Genomic DNA, 17,500 nt, shown 5'->3' with positions numbered 1-17,500 from the left:
TTTTAACATAAAATCTGAGCACCACGTTCAGATTATTAAACTCTCACACCTGTTAGGTTAACAAATTTATCGTCAGTAGAACAGTTCAAGATGGGATTTTTTAAATAGCACTGGCTTTTGTTCCAAAAGCTAATCTACAGATTGCAAGCAAGTCAAAAAAAGAGTGAAAGCAAACCTCAAGAGCGAACGGAAATCAAGAGAGCAAAAGGAGACCTGGAGAGAGAAAGCTGTCATGAAATCAGTACGGGAACTCTGAACTACAGTTCCCAACAGCCACTGCCTCATTGTCACATGACCACCTGCACCTCATTCACGTTCCTGGTAATTAGCACTCTTGTATATAGTCACAGGTTGCAATGCACACTTTCGCGTTATCGTCTCACTATACCTTTGTCCATGCTGCCGTATTTTGTCTTTGCCACAGTGTTTTGTTTCCTTGTTGTAGAGCGTTTCGTATGTTTGTCGGTTATTAAATGTTTAAGAATCTGCGCTTGCTTCCGTATCCATCTTTGTAACGTGACAAAAGCAAATAATTAAAAAAAAAGAGCGAAAGCAAACCTAAAGAGAGAAAGCAAATCAAAAAAGAGCGAAAGCAAATCTAGAAAATGGAATCAATTCCAAAGAGCCTAAATTCTGCCTCCACCTGTTCTGCAGATCGGATACACTTTACTGCTGTGAATAAAATGACGACACGGCTAATGTTCCCAGTACAGCTTGTACATTTCCTCTCACTGTTCTGTGAAATCAGAGCCTGTCCCCTGTTCCTCTCCATGGTTTGGACTCCTGCTGGTTCTGGTTGCTGTGTAGCCGCTCCAAACTCGTCCCTCCTTCTTCTCTCTCGTTTCCTTTAATCTCAGGAACACATCTGGCTTGGGATGTTTATTTAAACAGTGAAAGAGTGAACCTAAGTGTGTGTACCTTAGGGTTTAAAAAAAAAAAAAAGCAAATCAAAAGAAAAAAAATAAGTTTCTCTTTCACAGACTAAAAAAAAGAAACGGAACGGAACAACAGCAGTGCACAGATCCCTCTTCCTCCACGCACCAGACGTTAACAAGTCCTCGATTATAAAATAAAGCCACAGTGAACTGGTTTGCGGGTCAGATTTCGGACAGTGTCTGAAATCATTTCGCTCATTTATGAAACAGCATGTGAAACACAGCATGTCTCTGCTTTCTGTCGTTTGCTACTTTAGTCTTGCACTGAAACTTTCTGGAGATTTCAGCCTCAAGCCACGTCCAGCTGTTCAGTGTTTAATGTTGTGCAGATGTGGTTTAGGACCAATCGGACTTCCTACCTTCTTTACACATCAACTAAACTTCACCGCAGAACTGAACAGTACAATGTTAAAGGGGCGGCCATCTTGGAGGATCACTTTTTTCCCCACACGGTGCAGTTTGATACGACTCCGCCTCCTCGTAGGCCCCGCCTCCCAGAGATTGAAGCGGATTCTTCTGGAAGTTGGAAGTTTCTTTTTGACCCTAGATTGTGTTAATACGGTCTTTTGTTTAATAAAATGCAAGTAGATGTACATTTGTGTTTATGGAAAGGTTTCTTGTGTGTGTGTGTGTGTGTGTGTGTGTGTGTGTGTGTGTGTGTTGCAGGTGGACTTTGCTAAGGTGCTACACTACGTGGGAGCGATTTTGGCCTTCCCAACCAGTCTGCTGTTCGTGTGTGTACAGACGATACTGACTTACCGTCTGGCAAAAACACACACACACTGCCGAACCGCCCACCTCCGCCTGACGCTCACCCTGCTCGCCCTGATCACACTCCTTCTTTGTATCCTTTACTGTGTGTGTGTGTGTGTGTGTGTGTGTGTGTGTATCTACAGTAGCATTGAAGCACTTTTATGTTTTCTAGCTCCCTCTGTTGGCTGGAAACCCATCTCAGTGTTTTTTTTCTCTATCTCTTTACAGTAACAATATCATATGTATAAGTAACATATTCATGAGCGTATGCTTATATTAGTATTCATAAGCTGTTGTGAGACGCTTTATAAAGTAAATAAAGCAAATCGACCTTTTTAAAAGAAACTTTTTAACTCTCATAAGCACTGAATAAATATCTAAGAAGCTCTACTTGAGCATTTTTGAGCAGCTCAGCTTACCTTTCCAAAGTCATTATGGACACTCATTGTTTTATTCATTAATAAATGATATAATGTGGATTAAAACAACTTGAACCAGACACCAAAGGGTGTTTGGGCATTTTCTTAGTTATTAACTAAGAACATCGCAGAAACGATCGCAAAATCAAGCAAAGCAAAAGGCCGAGACGTGTCATGTGACTTCATCACATGAACCCTAACCCTAACCCTCTTCGACTCACGTGCATCGAACATGAGTACAGCTAAAATGTCTCATTTATCCAACAAACATCACTGCGAAAGATGCGATTCCGTGCGATTGCGATTTCGCCAATTCGAGTAGTTTTCCACTACTAAAAAAAATACAAAAAACTTTGACACAGCAAAATCAAACGTTTTTGGAAGCAGCAATCACACACACACACACACACACACACACACACACACACACACACACACACACACACACACACACACACAAAAAAAAAAACTCAGCAAAAAGCCATACAGACTGAATTAGAGAACAATCCCATCTTTACTTCTGAGAGACTCCGCCTCACTAAGATCCTCTTTTTATACCCAGTCATCTTACTCACCTGTTCCCAATTAACCAGCTGTATCAGCTGTAACCTGTTCCCAGCTGTATCTTTTTACCAACACTTACTTTTCCAGCCTTTTGTTGTCCCCCGTCCCAACTTTTTTGAAACGTGTTGCGCCCATGAAATTCGAAATTGCCTTATTTTATTTCATAAAACGGTACATTTCCTCACTTTAAACATTCGATATGTCGTCTATGTTCTATGGTGAATAACGTCTGGGTTTTACAACACGTACAAATCATTGCGCTCTGTTTTTATTTCCATTTCACACTGTGTCCCAAATTTTTTGGAACCGAGGTTGTATATATAATGCAATTATCTATGTACAGTGATTTTTAAGACGATATCACCACGTTCCAAATGCGAGGCATTTAAAGAGCTACATTTACACCACGTCGCTGTTGAATTCTGGATTCTGATTGGTCCGAAGGTGTTGATTCATTATTGTTTGTCTGTTTTCCCAATATAAAGTGGATAGCTTTAGTGTTTATCTGCTTGGATAAGGGGGTAAATAAATTTTTTGCAGATTATAAAATACCCCATGCCTTGTTATTTATAAAGTCAATGTGTTATTCAGTGTAGTCAGAATTATTTGTATCATACCTCTCTGTTTTCTGTGACATTCCTGTTCCAGTTAAAGCTCTGATGTTCTCTATATGGAGCTGATGGATGATCCTTAACCTCCTGTACTCCAGGTGGCGTGTTCTTCCCGCAGGACAGTTTTACCCTGCAGCACTCCGCCGCTGTGTGCGAGTGGATCTTCGTCATCGCCGTGTTGCTTTTCTACGGCACGTTTTTCGTCGAGTTTCGCTTGGTGTCTTCACACACTTTGGTGGTTCTGATCCAGAGAGGACAGCAACAAGATCTTTCTCAGAATGAGTGTAAACAAGAGAGGGCTTAATCGCCGCCTGATCCGAGTTTCCGACTCGGATTAGATCGATTTGTCCAACAGGAGACGCCAGCGAGAGCTGAAGGTTGATGAATAAACTGTGTAGATGATCGGCTGCGTTTCTGTTAAACTCTTCTTGGACTGGACTGGCGTGATGGTGCAGTTTATTCCCTGGTAGATCTGGAGAACTGAAGTCTTGGGTCGATGATAAAGTGCAGCATATATCTGTATGAAAATACTGAATTCTTGAGTTTTGATATAGGATGTTATGTATCATATTCTTTACGCAACTGTTTTGTGTAATATCCAGTGTGGACGATAAACGTGTAATCTGGTGTTCCGGGAAAACCCGTCTGAAGTTCTTCCTGCCTGTAGCGTACTGTACATCTTTATGTAACTAAATATATATTTCATCTGGAAATATTTGTATTTACTTTCTAACCTTACCCCAGTGTCTGTAAAGATGTTGTCTAAGGAGCTGGTTTAACAAACCTAACGGTACACATGCTGCCTTCAAGTTCTCCTCAGAAATTCGTGCATACGAGTTCAGAGGTGGTGATTACGACATGGCGTGTATTCAAGTGGTTTTAGATGGGAAAATGGACGCCGTGAGAGAACTTTTTTTGTATCATCAATGACAAGATATTTATTTAGCTTTACTTTGAACAGTTAACATTCACTTCAATTCCATTGTATTTGTGTAGCGCTTTTAACAGTGCACGCTGTCTCAAAGCAGCTTTACAGAAACATATAAACACAGGATAGAGATTTTAAGCGTGTGAATTTATCCCTATTGAGTGAGACGGTGGTGAGGGAAAAACTCCCTGAGATGATACGAGGAAGAAACCTTGAGAGGAACCGGACTCAGAAGGGAACCCGTCGTCATCTGGGGAATGACGGAGAGTGTGAGAGTAAAAGAAAGGTCATTATGGTTTAATATGAAGTCTGTTTGTTGAACTAGTCCACTGTTCACTAAAGGAGACCTGAGTGTAAAACTATATGTGGTAATTGCACTCCCAAGGCCATCGCTAAGGCAACCGTAGTCCCAGCAACCACAGCGAGAACGTCCATGTGGAATTGAGGTCCAAAACCATTTCCATGATATTTCAAGCGGTACCGTCCTCAGCGATCTCCAGGCTGTAGCCTCCAGTTAATGAGAGCTAAAGCCAGAGGTAGGGCATCGAAATGGATCAGGCAGGTCCAGAGAGCAGAAAGGGTCAGGATCACTGGCATCTCCATAAAATCATATGTGGCTCGACAGAAAGAGAGAGCAATTCAAGACTATTGCTTAAATCTCTCCACCTTATGTAGACGTCACATTTACTGTATGTTGGCGGCTGCCCTGCCTTCTTTTTTTGCTACCGACACACCTACACATCAGGGTTCATAGAGTTCCTGGTTTGTAAAAGCATGTTTCTGACAGGAAGTGAAGTCAGCAATAAATAAACCTAATCATTCCAGTTTGTAATAAGATAGTGGTTGTCAAAATTGTCGTTCACGTCATCAAAACACAGAAGAGAACACTTAGGCGAATGACCGAATAAAACGACCGAATAAAAAGACATTAATGAGAAGAAACTGAGTCAGCAGAGCAGTTATTTTCCACATGGATGTTAGTGTGAACAGAGACCAGTGGCTGAAGACACGATGATGAGGCTCATGTTTAAACACAGTAAGCGACTTTTACCTCAGGTGATGAGACGGAGACTGATGTGGATGATGCGGCGAATCAAACTGAGAAGTCGTTTCCCGTTATAAACTTATTATTCTTTAAATTCTGTCTGTTTTTAAGTAGATCAGGTTAGAAATGTAGAGGTGGATGACGAATTTGATTGCCTTTCAGTTTAGATAGCATACAGTGGTGCTTGAAAGTTTGTGCACCCTTTAGAATTGTCTACATTTCTGCATAAATACGACCTAAAACATCACCAGACTTTTTACGCAAGTCCTAAAAGTAGAACAAGGAGAACCCGATTAAAGAATTCGGACGAAAATATCCTATTTGGTCATTTATTTATTGAGGAAAATGAGCCAATATTACATATCTGTGAGTAGCAAAAGTATGTGAAGCTCTGGTGTGAGCTCCTTGTGCAGTAATAACTGCAGATAAACGTTTGGGGTAACTGTTGATCAGGTCTGCACATCGGCTTGGAGTAATTTCAGCCTGTTCCTCAGTACAGAACAGCTTCAACACTGGGATGTTGGTGGGTTTCCTCACATGAACTGCTTGCGTCCTTCGTAGCTGCTGTGGGGGCTGAGTCGGGATGTTCATGGTCTCCGGTTCGATGCGGTTGCCAGCTGATCCTGAATCATTTAGCGCTTCCAGAAAAGAGACCACATCTAAGTGTTGGAACAAGACTTGTAGCGTGAGTGATTGGTGAGATAATAGGCCAAACCAGGTTTGGCAGCAGGCTTGGAGCGGAGGAGGCATTGCCCAATGAAGTGTTCAGCTCAGGCTCAATAGAAACAACGGTGTTCCCAGCGGCATCTGTCATTCCCTTGTCATTAAGCTTGGTGTGCCCCAGGTTCAGATGGGCTGCTACCTTCCTCGTTGGGTTAATGATTGTGGAACAGGTGGTCTAGACGGGTGGTGAGATCGATGAGTGACTCTACTGACAGTTGGTCATCGTGGCAGGCCATCTCCGTGAGGATGTCGCGTGCAGACCCCGATGAAACACGGCTTTAAAGTCCCCATGAAATCAAAATGGACGTTTTGTGGCTTTTAGTATGAATATGTTAGCCTTAAGATTATCTATAAGCTAGTGCGCTCCAGAATAATGTCAATTTAATACATTTGAATTTTGAAGATATAAGCATTAAAAATATACAGTCTAGCTCTTCCATCAATATGGATAAACAATTGTGATGACAAAGGGCGCACAGTGGCCTAGTGGTTAGAACGTTCACCCAAGGTTGGGGGGTCGATTCCTGCCGTGGCCCTGTGTGTGCAGAGTTTGCATGTTCTCCCCATGTTTCAGGGTTTCTCCTGGTTGCTCCAGTTTCCTACTGCAGTCCAAAGACATGCATTGTAGGCTGATTGGCATGTCCGAAAGTGTCTATAGTGTGTGAATGTGTGTGTGCAATGGATAGGACTAGAATTGGATCTAAAAAAGAGCCAATACTTTTTGATTTGATTCCAGGGTTTTGGGATTTGAGAGTTGACCCTGAAGCTTTGGCATCGGTGGGATTTGAGAGTCAACCCTGAAGCTTTGGCATCGGTTCCACACAATGACGTTATTAGGAAATATTGTTAGTCTGGAGATGACGAGTGAAAAAACACTACTAACACCAAAAACCAAAAACCAGACGTCAAGGACCGATCAGTTTATGACCAAAAATGCCTTGAAAAAGATATTTGATTATTTGAATCAAATATATTTGAAGTAGTTCAGTTTAAAACCGCAGTTAGAAGCTGTATTAAATGTATATTTAATTAATATTAATATTGCACTGTTTATTTTCCTGTCTTTCGAGAATTGCTGTGCAGAATCGACTCAACTGATTCATATTCACTGGAATCAGAATCATAGTCACCTCCAGAGTTGTCTACATCAGGTACAATGCCATTAAAGTAGGTCGTAATATAAGGGCTGGAGGACTCGAGTCTGGTCTTAAAATGTCTTCTGTATTGACTTTACATTTGTATTTGGACTTTGTTTCGGTCTCGAGCGTTGTTTCAACTGAAAGTTGATGTTTGTGTTGTCTTTTCTTTTCGCAAGAAGTTTGACAAGAAGCCAAACAGATTAATCATTGGTGCAATACACACATGAAGCCAACTAGATGAAGTGAAAGCTTGCTCTCGAAAAGGATTTGATGCTCACGATCTTTACTTTAATTTGCATTTGACCCCCTTAAGACTAGCCCTGTGTCCCAATTGGTACACTATCTGTACTAAATAGTATTCGAGATGAGAATTAGTGTGTCCCAAATCGTAGTATGTTGAAACGAGTATTCTAGATGTACCTGGGTGGTCTACTATTTCTGCTAGTGGACTCTTGACTTGTTGGTCTTGGACTCGATCTCAGGTAGTCCTGGTTTTAACTTGATCTCAGGTAGTCCTGGCCTTGGATTTGATCTCAGGTAGTCCTGTTCTTGGACTTGACCTCAGGTAGTCCTCGTCTTGGACTCGATCTCAGGTAGTCCTGGTCTTGACTCGATCTCAGGTAGTCCTGGTTTTGACTCGATCTCAGGTAGTCCCGGTCTTGACTCGATCTCAGGTAGTCCCGGTCTTGACTCGATCTCAGGTAGTCCCGGTCTTGGACTTGATGTCAGGTAGTCCTGGTCTTGACTCGATCTCAGGCAGTCCTGGTCTTGACTCGAACTCAGGTAGTCCTGGTCTTGACTCGATCTCAGGTAGTCCTGGTCTTGACTCGAACTCAGGTAGTCCTGGTCTTGACTCGAACTCAGGTAGTCCTGGTCTTGACTCGAACTCAGGTAGTCCTGGTCTTGACTCGATCTCAGGTAGTCCCGGTTTTGACTCGATCTCAGGTAGTCCCGGTCTTGACTCGATCTCAGGCAGTCCCGGTCTTGGACTTGATCTCAGGTAGTCCTGGTCTTGACTCGATCTCAGGTAGTCCTGGTCTTGACTCGAACTCAGGTAGTCCTGGTTTTGACTCGATCTAAGGTAGTCCCGGTCTTGGACTCGACAGTGGTGTTCTTGACGACAGCCATACTTATTATTGTTCTGTCGATCTATTTGTTGTCAAATATGATTTTTAGGTACAAAATCTAAACAATTCAAATAATATAGATCTTGTGATACTATTGGCTAAAATTTATAAACATAGATCTTAAATGTGCAACACAGAAACCTTTAGACGAGCTGAGTAAAGTGGCATGTTTAATTATATTTTGTTAGAAAACACTCATTAATTGTCTTTCAACCTTGCATGAACTGACTAGAGTATGAATGAACACAATAGAAAGAAAGCACAAAACATCAAGGCAGGTGAACTTCCTGGGATTTCTCCAGAGTTTCTCAACAATTTTCCTTTATGAGGACGAATAAACACCTATCAGCCATAATATTAAAACCACTGACAGGTGAACCACTGACTCGTTACAGTGCTGGAATTTAGTAAGCAGTGAGTGAACAGTCCGTTCTCAAAGTCGATGTGTTGGAAGCAAATCGTAAGAATCTGATCGACGTTGACAAGGGACAAAATTGTGATGGGTAGACGACTGGGTCAGAGTGTCTCTAAAACGCCAGGTCTTGTGGGGTTTTCCCGGTATGCAGTGAATGACAGTACCGACCAAAAGTGCTCCAAGGAAGGACAAACAAGTCCGGTCCATGGAGGCGACACTTCACAACTTACACGACTTAAAGGATCTGCTGCTAACGTCTTGGTGCCAGATACATCACATCACACCTTCAGAGGTCTTGTGGAGTCCACGTCTTGACGTGTCAGAGCTGCTTTGATGGCACAAGGAGGACGTACACGATATTAGGCAGGTGGTTTTAATGTTATGGCTGATCTGTGTATCAGTGGTATTGTTACAGGACTATTATAATTGTTAGTTAGAAGGTTATTTACTTCATTACTATGATCTGAAGAACTAAATTGTTCACTGGGCTGTTAATCATGAGTCCAGGTTTTTGGACATGGGCTGGCAACAGTGGGTCAGCATGTCACTTCGGGGTGGCACCATCTACTGTAATGATATAATACTGAAATGATTTGGTCAAGCTGTAATGATGATTTAAATCATCGTTAGTTTATTTGTTTGGTGGAAGCTGGTTGGTGGAAATGTGGCCACGCCCCTTTCTGTGATAAAAACGATTGTACTAACTGTCCGTGAGTTCGTTCACTGCTTTTCCGGGACAACTGTGCGATGAGATCGACACGTGCTTGAAGAAAGCCTGATCGAGATCGATGTCTTGACCCTGAATGAGAATCCTTTCCAAACAGCCCTGGAGGTGGTGCGCGTCCGTCGAGTCCTCAGTCTCACCTGCAAAAAACGTTTACAGTAAAGTGTCAAATCATACAAAACACTCACAAGCACAAGAGTATTATATTCGTATTAGTATCATTTTTCTTGTAATATTAATCATTATGCTTCCCAAAACAATCTCCTCATGAAAACGAGACAAAAATAAACTATAAAAGAATTTACACACACACACACACACACACACATATATATATATATATATAATTTTATAATGTAAAACTACCATTTTCATATTAATTAATGCATTTGTTCACCGCAAAGTACTCGTTTCAAAATTAATAGCGCCCCCACGTTTACTATTTATACATTTAACTGACTTGCTTACGTCAACAATCTGTTTCTGTGTTTTGTGTGTTCTTTTTTTTTTTTTCTTTTTTTTTTTTTTTTTAAGTATAACAATTTCTTATTTAGAATGTTCTCTCGGGTGCCAATCATTTTTATTTATTATCTTTAAAACATGTTGTTGTTGTTTTTTTTTTGTGGAGAGAATTTATTTTAGACACAATATTTGATCGGAAGGTCTTAATGATATATTATTATTTATTTCTAGTTTGATACAGTGTATTTGTTCCTATCTATTCATCTTTGACACTTTGAATGAATTTTTAATGCTTTTACACCGAAATGACCATGTTTCTCAGAGACCAGAAATATCGACTTAGTTGTAAATAAAGTGAATTTCATTTGTTCATTTTAATGAGGGGTGTAAATAATTCTGGAGCTGACAGAAAAGCAAAGGACTACAGACACTTTAGGATTAAGTGGCACTGGTATATTATATGGATGTAAATTCCTATTAAATGTACGGTAGCAGTAGCTTTACCCGGCACTCCACCGAACGCTAAGCTCATCCCCTCCGTCCAACTCGAGAGGAAGTCGATGCTCTTGTTCTCCAGCTCTGTCTCGCCGTTTAACACCAGGGAATGCTTCAGTAAGGTCAGAGTCAGCTTGGTGGACTCAGCAGTGTTGCTCGAGCCGGATTCTTCCGTCAGCTCCACGGTGAGAGCCTGGAATACAGCAAACCGGTTTTATTCTTTGCTCACGCAGTCATTCAACTCCTAATGAAGCACAAATTATTCCGTCTACTGTGAATTATTTAATACGGTATAACAGGGCAAGACTTTCTATAAAGAAAGATAAATATTTGCATTACATTATAGCCACGTGTAATACGTTATGAATGTAAATATGCAAATTTGCACAATGTTTAATCATAGAATCAAGGACAAACAGGTAATGGATGTAGATGTGATATTGTGTGGGATGCCGAGTATGCCGGGCATATGGACCCGCCACGAGGCCCAAATCACCACACTGGGATCTTTTTTTTTTTTTAATTGTTTTTTTTTTTTAAATTTTTATTTTATATCCACTAACACATTGTATCCATTAATAGTCTAGTCAAATAAAATGAAAATGTGTAAATTATGGAAACTCATAAGTGAAAGGTAACTCGCTGTCCTGTCACGCGAACAAGAACATGTCGGATGGAGAGAGGACGTTGTCGAGTGCCTGAAAGCGAAAACGTAAAAAAAATAATGATTAAGGTAAAAAGAATGAAAAATTAAAAGACCCTACAAATGAGGTCTTTACCAATCAGAATAAACAGAATATCGGTTGTGATGATTCCAGTGACAGACAGTGAAAGAGTAGAGATACTGATGGTGAGGACATCAGTGAGGATTCTAGAAGTGAGGCCGGACCACAGATAATCAATAGCAATAATCAAGTCACCTTCAGCACCAGCGGACTACGGTACAGGCTAGCAAGAGGGAGGCGCTAAGATGCAACGTATACCAGCGGTCCGTGAGAGTGAAGCATGCCCACCAGCAGTGTCGCTGATGAAAGTGAGGAACAACATCCGAAGAAGCAGAGAATATAAATGTCGAGGTGTTGCTCAATCATGATGCAAAACTGGCCTTGCCCAGGTAACGTCCCCAGGTAACTTCCCCAGGTAAAGTCCCCCGGTAAAATCCCCAGGTAACCTCCCCAGGTAAAATCCCCAGGTAACCTCCCCAGGTAAAATCCCCAGGTAAAAAATATTTCTTTATATTTACTGCCTTCCTGAATGTGATGTCTTCTTCAAAATAGGAAGGAAAATTGCTGCCACGTATGAAATGTATGTACGTAATGGTGGGAGTGTTTATCATACCACCGTAAAAAGGCAATACTGTATCATTGTGTGAGACTCTGGGACTGGGGCCAATAATTCTGTCTTGCATGCCTCCTTCAAAACTGTTCACGGTGCCCCTGAACGGACTTAACGTAATAGAATGCGTAGCGACGCAGGGAGGGAAGTTCCTGCTTAGGTTCCTTCCTAATCCGTCCCTGGATATGAAGAATCTCCTGTATCGCTCCAGCTTCTAATTGACATTTTTTTCTAAAAGTTATATGATTTATTATATCGTTTGCTGTGTTCATACCCTGCTCTCCTTTCCCTTAACCCCGGGCAAGATGTACTGAAAACTGAGGCTCTGAAGACTCAGCAGTGTCCCACGCCAAGATCCATACACCTCGATCGTGATTCCTTTCTCTTCTGCTTCCACTCCAGGAAGATCTGCGGCAATACAGAGAGCAATTATTATTAGCAACGCAACTCTCTATGACAACCAGGAGTCAACGGGATTTCAAAAAAAACAATGTGTAACTGCAACAACAACAACAACAACAACAACAACAACAAAACCACACATGAAAGTTTCTAAATTATATCAGTACAAAAGTTTGCATCTCCCTTTCTGAATGTGATCTACTGTTTAATAATAATAATAAAAAAAAACGTGTTTTATTTTAATAACAACCTAAAAAAAACTCTTTACACCGTGATTCTCATTTTAACTTCAAAAAGAAGCGCTATAAGGAACCAAGTGAGATGTCTCAAAGATGTCTCAGATTTAATGGATTATTATCACTTGGATTAGTTCAAATTATACAATTTTTTTCTTACAAATCTATCTTTTTTTAAGAAAAAAAAGAAAAAGAAAAAAAAGTCGGTAAATCGTTGCCATATGGACAGTATCATATAGTCAAAAATAACACAAAATGTGTGAGAATACAAATTCCAATTACTACACTCTCCAGACTATACGTCAGCATGTAAAAGTTATCTCAGTCGGTATATGTAAAAGTACAGGTGCAAATAAATAAATAAATAAATAAATAAATAAATAACCCTATGTGTATGCTTTTTACTCGCTCAAAATACACACAAAAATTAGATCCAAACATGTTTTGTGTGCAGTACCTTACACCAATTTTTCCTCACTTTGAATGTGAAAAAATGTAAATATACTACTCGAGACGCCCGAGTGTGTTTTTGTTTTGCTCTGTAGGCCTGTTTTAGGTCAGGAACGCACGTAACACAGTTCCGTTATCGCATCTCGTCACATATGGCGATTTAACAAAATACTAAAAATACATCGACTTCTCCTTGAAGTAGAATTGCCTTATTGAAAAACGTATTACATTTTGAGACCACTTCACCTGACCTTCAGATGACCTTCACCATGCCATGTGATTACAGAAAAGGAAGTGTAAGCAGCACTTCCTGGTCATGTGACATGGCATTTTTTGTTATATCAAATTTCAAGCCCCCCTTTTCCAGTGACACAGGAAACAATATTCCTTTTGTATGATTGTTGTATGATCAAACTGTTGGAGGAAAAAAATAATTACTGCCTTATGTACACCATGCAATAAAGGGTTAATGATGTTTCACAGTTGATTTGGACGTAAGTTACACTTTTAATCACTTTGAGCTGTATTTTAAATATTTTAAATGCATGAAAGCTGCTGTATAAATAAGAACTGCAGCATCAAACACCCACCAGACGTGTTAAACAGAGCTAATCCACTTCCAGGAAAGTAGCTGCCTTTCTTGATCTCCAGAAAGCAAGGCGATGGTTTCCAGCTCGGCTCTACGTCCCAGAGAGAGCTCAGGTTCAGCCAGTTTCCTGCCCGTACGCACGCATCCATCTCAGGGTTAAACTGAGAGAGCAGGAGCGAGAGATGAGCTCACCTTACACTTACACCATAATAAGCACTAGAAGAGAATACAATATGTAACGTCGCCTGACTGACAGGATGCAGGAGCCTCTTCTTATCCACCAGCATCCCTCCGAGAGCCAGGCGTATCTTCCCTGTCAGCACGTCCTCCGTCTGATCCGACTCCATCCCCACCACCAGCTCCGCCTTATCGTTGATTTCCACCACCACGTACTTCCCCTCGCTGCGCAGCTCCAGCTGACAACACGAAGGGGAAAGACGTCCGTTCAAAAAAGAGATTCAAATGTAAATAGTACACAAGGTTTTAACCAATGTGACACACAACAGACATTTTACAGAATGCACTCTAGTAAAACAAAGAAACAAAGAACCGTGTCGTAATTATCGGCACCCCTGGCAATTCGACCATCTTCCTGGCTGTTTGGTTTTAGTTGTTAGGTCTTAGCTCATTCTTTATAACTGTACCCGGTTGTGTCCTAACCCCGCTTCCCGTTTTTCACGTCTTAGCTCCTGCGTGCAAGGAAGTGGAGAACGGTTGCGAGAAACACCCACTACTGTGCCGAGTTTTTCCATTCGGAGATGACGGCTCTCGCTGTGCTTCTTTGGAGTCCCAGAGCCTCTGAAATATCTTTCTAACCCTTCCCAGACTGATGTCTTTCAATCACCTTCTGCCTCATCATTTCTGGAATTTCTTTGGCGTAGTGCGTCACTGAGTAAGACCTTTTACCCAACTTCCTGCTGCTGAAAAAGTTCTATTTAAGTGTTGATGTGATTGAACAGGGTCTGCAGTAATCAGGCCTGGTTGTGTCTCGAATCATTTAAAAACAGTATCGTGTGTTTACTCGGGTTGCCTTTGTTTTATCTTAGATTTTGTTTTAATTTCCGAAACAATTTAGTATGATTTATTCAGTATTTTCGTTTTTTTTTCCATAGTTCATTCTGTTTCCTGGTTTGGACCCTTGCCGTAGCTGTTTGAATGATCACGAATCCCAGTGTACTGATCCATGCTACAGACTGCTTGTCTAAGACATTTGGATTTTGGATTTGAGTAAACCTCAAGCCGAGCGCGCACACCGAGTGCTCATCATCTGTCTCGTCTCACCGGTTCACACATGATTGGGAACTGCACTGGAAATTATAAAGGCTCAGCTCTGTGGTGTGGGAAACTACGTTTTTGTGCGAGCCCAGGGGAAACTTTTGCGTCATATTTGGTTTAGACGATCCAAATACGTAGGACTCGAATCGAACTGCTCATCAGAGACAGCTAGATGTTCCTCTGCAGTTCCTTGAAGCTTGACATAGTTCATTTATCCCTGAGGATCTGGAAGTAGAGCAGACCCGTATCATCACGTACTGTATATCACCATCACTTTTTTTTTTTTTTTTTTTTTTTAACAATTTATGACCATTTTCCATTATGTAAACTTGGTCCTTGGAGATTTTATGTAAATATTTAATATTTCTTGATAAAGTTAGTTGGTATTTGTTCCTACTTCAGCCCTTCATAACACAACACACACGATCTTTTATAAAGAAATACTGCAGGATTTATGTTTAGGATTATATCAAATCATAATGTATAGCTCTTTGTCTTTACATGAAACAGATAAGAGAAAGGAAGCCTTATTTACCATCATCTGTCATTTTATTTAACCTACAAAAATGTATTGTTCTGTCTTAACAAACAACACTATTTCTGCATATGTTGATCCCTTTTTTAATCGTACTGGTTATGAAAACAGAATTCCAGGGGACATATTTTAACCAGAGGACAGTCTGTAGAGAAGTCTACTGTACGTCCAGGTCGACTCTTTTCACACTGAAATGGACTTCAGTCAGGTATTTAATTTAATTTATTTTTTTTTTATTTATTCAAATATTTAGATTCGTGAAAATTTGCTTTCTAGATTTCGTGTGGTATAAACAATTAAAAATCAGCCGGTTTTCTTTTAAATAAATAAAAAGTGAAGTAATTTGCTATTTTAGTGCTTGCCAAGAAGCAACAAAAATAGGATAAAAAATTTCCATTTGGAAAGAAAAGCAAACAGACTGAAAGCCATTTTGTTTGTCGCCATTTTGTGTTTTTGTCCTGGCGATTTTCTTAGTTATGTTTTAAGTAAACCGTTCATTTTACGACATGAAGTTTAGCAATTTTACAAATGTCAAAAACATTCGTACATTTATGTGAAATTAAGTTTCTAAAAACATATTAAGCTATTCATTTATTATTGAAATTAATTGCTTGATTTTTTTGCGAATGTTTTCTGATGTTTCATGGGTTGCCATGACCTAAAACAGAGTGTCATATAATCCACTTATGATATGAGGAATAAGAGAGCGTCATGACGTTTTTACTGTCATGGTTTCCATGGTGACAAGGTCCATATGCTCAAGTGTGTGTTGTTTTCTGCCCACAACACCCCCCCAACCCCCTCAAAAGGTTTGATTATTACCCTATGGTGAACAATACAGATGTTGTGTGTTAGTTCTTGATTATTTAGCCCTGTTTAGAACATTTCCTAGTTTTGACCGTCATTTCTTTTTCCCTTTTCTTGATCATAAACTACCCTCGATGAACACTCTGAGTGTTTTAACCCCTGACGTGCACTCCGACAACAATTCCTAGATTACTCACGTACTGATTTTACACGCCTACACCCTGCACGATTCATTTTATCCTGTTCCTCCTTTGAGAATTTGAATGGGGGCCAATAATTGTGACACGCGCTTTAAGAAATCACCAGTGGAAGATTGACATATTTATCATTTCATCCACATCAAGTGTTCATTATATAACCATTTCCAGCTCGTTTCTAGCAGTGATTACTTGCGAGATGATGTATTAGAAGACGCCGATGTTGTAGACGTTAAGGAAAACTCTCACCTTGTGCCAAACTCCGTCGTTCAGTTTGGGTCCTCCTTTCACACTGGCCAGCATATTCGCTTTTCTGATCTGCACTTCAGGAATGCCATCACGCAGAGAAAGCACAAAAAAGTCCTGGCCCTCTTTGGTGTCTCCGTAGAAGATGATGCCCTCCGGATCGAGGGTGCGAAACTCAAAGTTGGAGGTGATGCTGCAGGTGAAGCCAAGACATGGAATATCACCTGATGTTGAATGCTGCTATACCACAGCGCTGTTGAATTCCCTTTACGTTTCTCTAACAGCAGCTCTGACAGTAGCCAGGGTTCCCACTCTTTTTCAGAGAACTTTTTTCCCGGACATTTCGAATTTCACGATGATGGGAATAAGAGACACGGATCGCAGATTCACGGACTAAAGTAAACATATCCCTCTCTACAGAAGTCTTTTTTATTTATTCATTTTGTTAACTGTACAATTTATGGCTATGACTTAACTATAAAATCAGAAATACACCAAATACACACACACTTTATTATTATTATTATTATTATTATTATTATTATTATTATTATTATTATTAAGCAATATATCACAACTGTATAAATAATGCAATGAGTTTAGTGTTTTAAAATGAGTACAGTTTTGAATAGTAAGAGAAAAGGAAAGACGCTTTAAATACTAAACTAAAACCACCAGCTGGTGGCAGCAAATAACGGTCTTAATGAGCGAGTGAGTCATCTTTCAAACGATTCATTCAAAACGTGCGTTCGTTTAGGAACGAAGAAGAGAGCGACGGTCACTGACTCAAAAACGCAGATTCGTTCGGCAGAGGAACAGCACTGTATGTTGCTAAGAAATGTTCTGCTCCGGTTTTGTTTGGAACTACTTTGGTTGGTGAAACGGCGCAAGTAGACAATAAAAAACTAGCACCTCCGGGATTGGGGGTTTGATTCCTGCCACTGCCCTGTGTGTGTGGAGTGTGCGTGTTCTCCCCGTGCTGCGGGGGTTTTCTCCGGGTACTCCGGTTTCCTCCCCCAGTCCAAACACATGCACGGTAGGCTGATTGGCGTGTCCGTAGTGTATGAATGTGTATGTGAGTGTGTGTG

At 40.5% G+C, this 17,500-nt stretch overlaps 2 protein-coding genes across 3 annotated transcripts in view; one reads left to right on the top strand and one right to left on the bottom strand.

Moving 5' to 3' along the window:
- Window positions 1-3,995, top strand: part of LOC108274258 (transmembrane protein 150A) — a 16,893-nt gene extending 12,898 nt beyond the window's left edge. For both annotated transcript variants that reach the window (XM_053684864.1, XM_017484317.3), the window contains exons 6-7: window positions 1,602-1,779; window positions 3,381-3,995. In XM_053684864.1, coding sequence (XP_053540839.1) covers window positions 1,602-1,779; window positions 3,381-3,586 — 384 coding nt within the window. In that variant the 3' untranslated portion in view covers window positions 3,587-3,995. The remainder of the gene's footprint in view (window positions 1-1,601; window positions 1,780-3,380) is intronic.
- Window positions 3,996-8,397: 4,402 nt separating this feature from the next.
- shbg (sex hormone-binding globulin) overlaps window positions 8,398-17,500 on the bottom strand; it is a 19,414-nt gene continuing 10,311 nt past the window's right edge. The window contains exons 3-8 of the mRNA XM_017484423.2: window positions 16,416-16,605; window positions 13,607-13,768; window positions 13,354-13,513; window positions 11,950-12,083; window positions 10,350-10,533; window positions 8,398-9,523 (exon numbers count right to left, since the gene is read on the bottom strand). Coding sequence (XP_017339912.1) covers window positions 9,360-9,523; window positions 10,350-10,533; window positions 11,950-12,083; window positions 13,354-13,513; window positions 13,607-13,768; window positions 16,416-16,605 — 994 coding nt within the window. The 3' untranslated portion in view covers window positions 8,398-9,359. The remainder of the gene's footprint in view (window positions 9,524-10,349; window positions 10,534-11,949; window positions 12,084-13,353; window positions 13,514-13,606; window positions 13,769-16,415; window positions 16,606-17,500) is intronic.

The sequence above is a fragment of the Ictalurus punctatus genome, chromosome 13 (assembly GCF_001660625.3).
Source record: "Ictalurus punctatus breed USDA103 chromosome 13, Coco_2.0, whole genome shotgun sequence".
NCBI lineage: Eukaryota > Metazoa > Chordata > Actinopteri > Siluriformes > Ictaluridae > Ictalurus > Ictalurus punctatus.
This window is presented reverse-complemented; position numbering and strand designations above follow the sequence as displayed.